Here is a 1,216-nt window from a genome sequence, read left to right on the forward strand (position 1 = left end):
CTCTGTGAGTTCGAGACCAGCCTGGTCTACAGAGCTAGTTCCAGGACAGGCTCCAAAACCACAGAGAAACCCTGTCTCGAAAAACCAAAAAAGAAGTAGGTTTAGCGCTAGGGAGATGGCTCAGTGGTTAAGAGTGCTGACTGATCTTCCAAAGGACCTGGGTTCAATTCCCAGCACCCACATGGCAGCTCACAACTGTCTGTAACCCCAAGATCTGACACCCCTCACACAGACATTTATGCAAGCAGAGCACCAATGCACATAAAATAATAAATAAATTATTTTTTAAAAAAAGAAGTAGGTTTAGCCGGGTGGTGGCACATACTTTTAATCCCAGCTCTCAGGAGGCAGAGGCAGGTGGATCTAAATGAATTCAAGGCCAGCCTGGTCTATAGAGAGCTAGTTCCAGGACAGCCAGAGCTAAACAGTGAAACCCTGTCCATAAAAAAAAAAAAAAAAAAAAAAAAAATTCTATATTCAAGAAAATGAACTCAGCTTCCTTCACTGTCTTTACAGTAGGGGCATGTACATGCTTCCCTCCGAGTCCTCCGACCAGCTTGGGGCTGGGGATCAGGACTGTTCTCTCCTTCTCCACCTGCTGTCTCATCATGCATCCCATCACCACCAGATCCATGGAGGCCAAGCTGAGTGCCATGATCACCTGAAATAAAAAGAGAGGTTTAAGATGCAGTGGGTAGGACAGAGAGCTACAGAACCTCACAGACATCACACTCATAGCACCAACTTTTCATTACAGTTCCTTCTTCAGTGTGATTGTCCAAGCCAGAGGACAACTTGTAGAAATCGGTTCTCTTCCACCATATCCGTTTCAAGTGAAAAGTTTCTGCACCCCAAAAAGCCTCTCCAATGATGCAACAATCCAAATCAGACAAAATCAAATCAAATTAGAAAAAGCCAGGTTTAATGGATACAACGCTCCCAGATGATTTTCCAGCCCTCCAGAGAGGAGACAGGAAAGGAAGATCAGAAAACTGAGGAACAGTTTAAGTACCCTGTGGAAGTGGTCTTGAGCATCTCTCGAGGAGGGGAAATAGTTTGGTGGGCTTTCTGAGATGCAGCAGGGTTTGGGGAGGGGGCTTGGGGTAGAACTTTTTTTTTTAATTTATTTATTATGTATACAACATTCCTTCCATGTATGTTTGTATGTCAGAAGAGGGCACCAGATCTCATTATAGATGGTTGTGAGCCACCATGT

The 1,216-nt window shown here is 44.4% G+C and overlaps 1 protein-coding gene across 2 annotated transcripts in view; it reads right to left on the bottom strand.

Moving 5' to 3' along the window:
- The window catches only part of Sp1 (Sp1 transcription factor), a 29,024-nt gene that overhangs the window by 9,226 nt on the left and 18,582 nt on the right, over positions 1-1,216 (bottom strand). For both annotated transcript variants that reach the window (XM_026782642.1, XM_026782641.1), the window contains exon 4: positions 498-661. In XM_026782642.1, coding sequence (XP_026638443.1) covers positions 498-661 — 164 coding nt within the window. The remainder of the gene's footprint in view (positions 1-497; positions 662-1,216) is intronic.

Source organism: Microtus ochrogaster, chromosome 15, assembly GCF_000317375.1.
Source record: "Microtus ochrogaster isolate Prairie Vole_2 chromosome 15, MicOch1.0, whole genome shotgun sequence".
Taxonomy (NCBI): Eukaryota; Metazoa; Chordata; class Mammalia; order Rodentia; family Cricetidae; genus Microtus; species Microtus ochrogaster.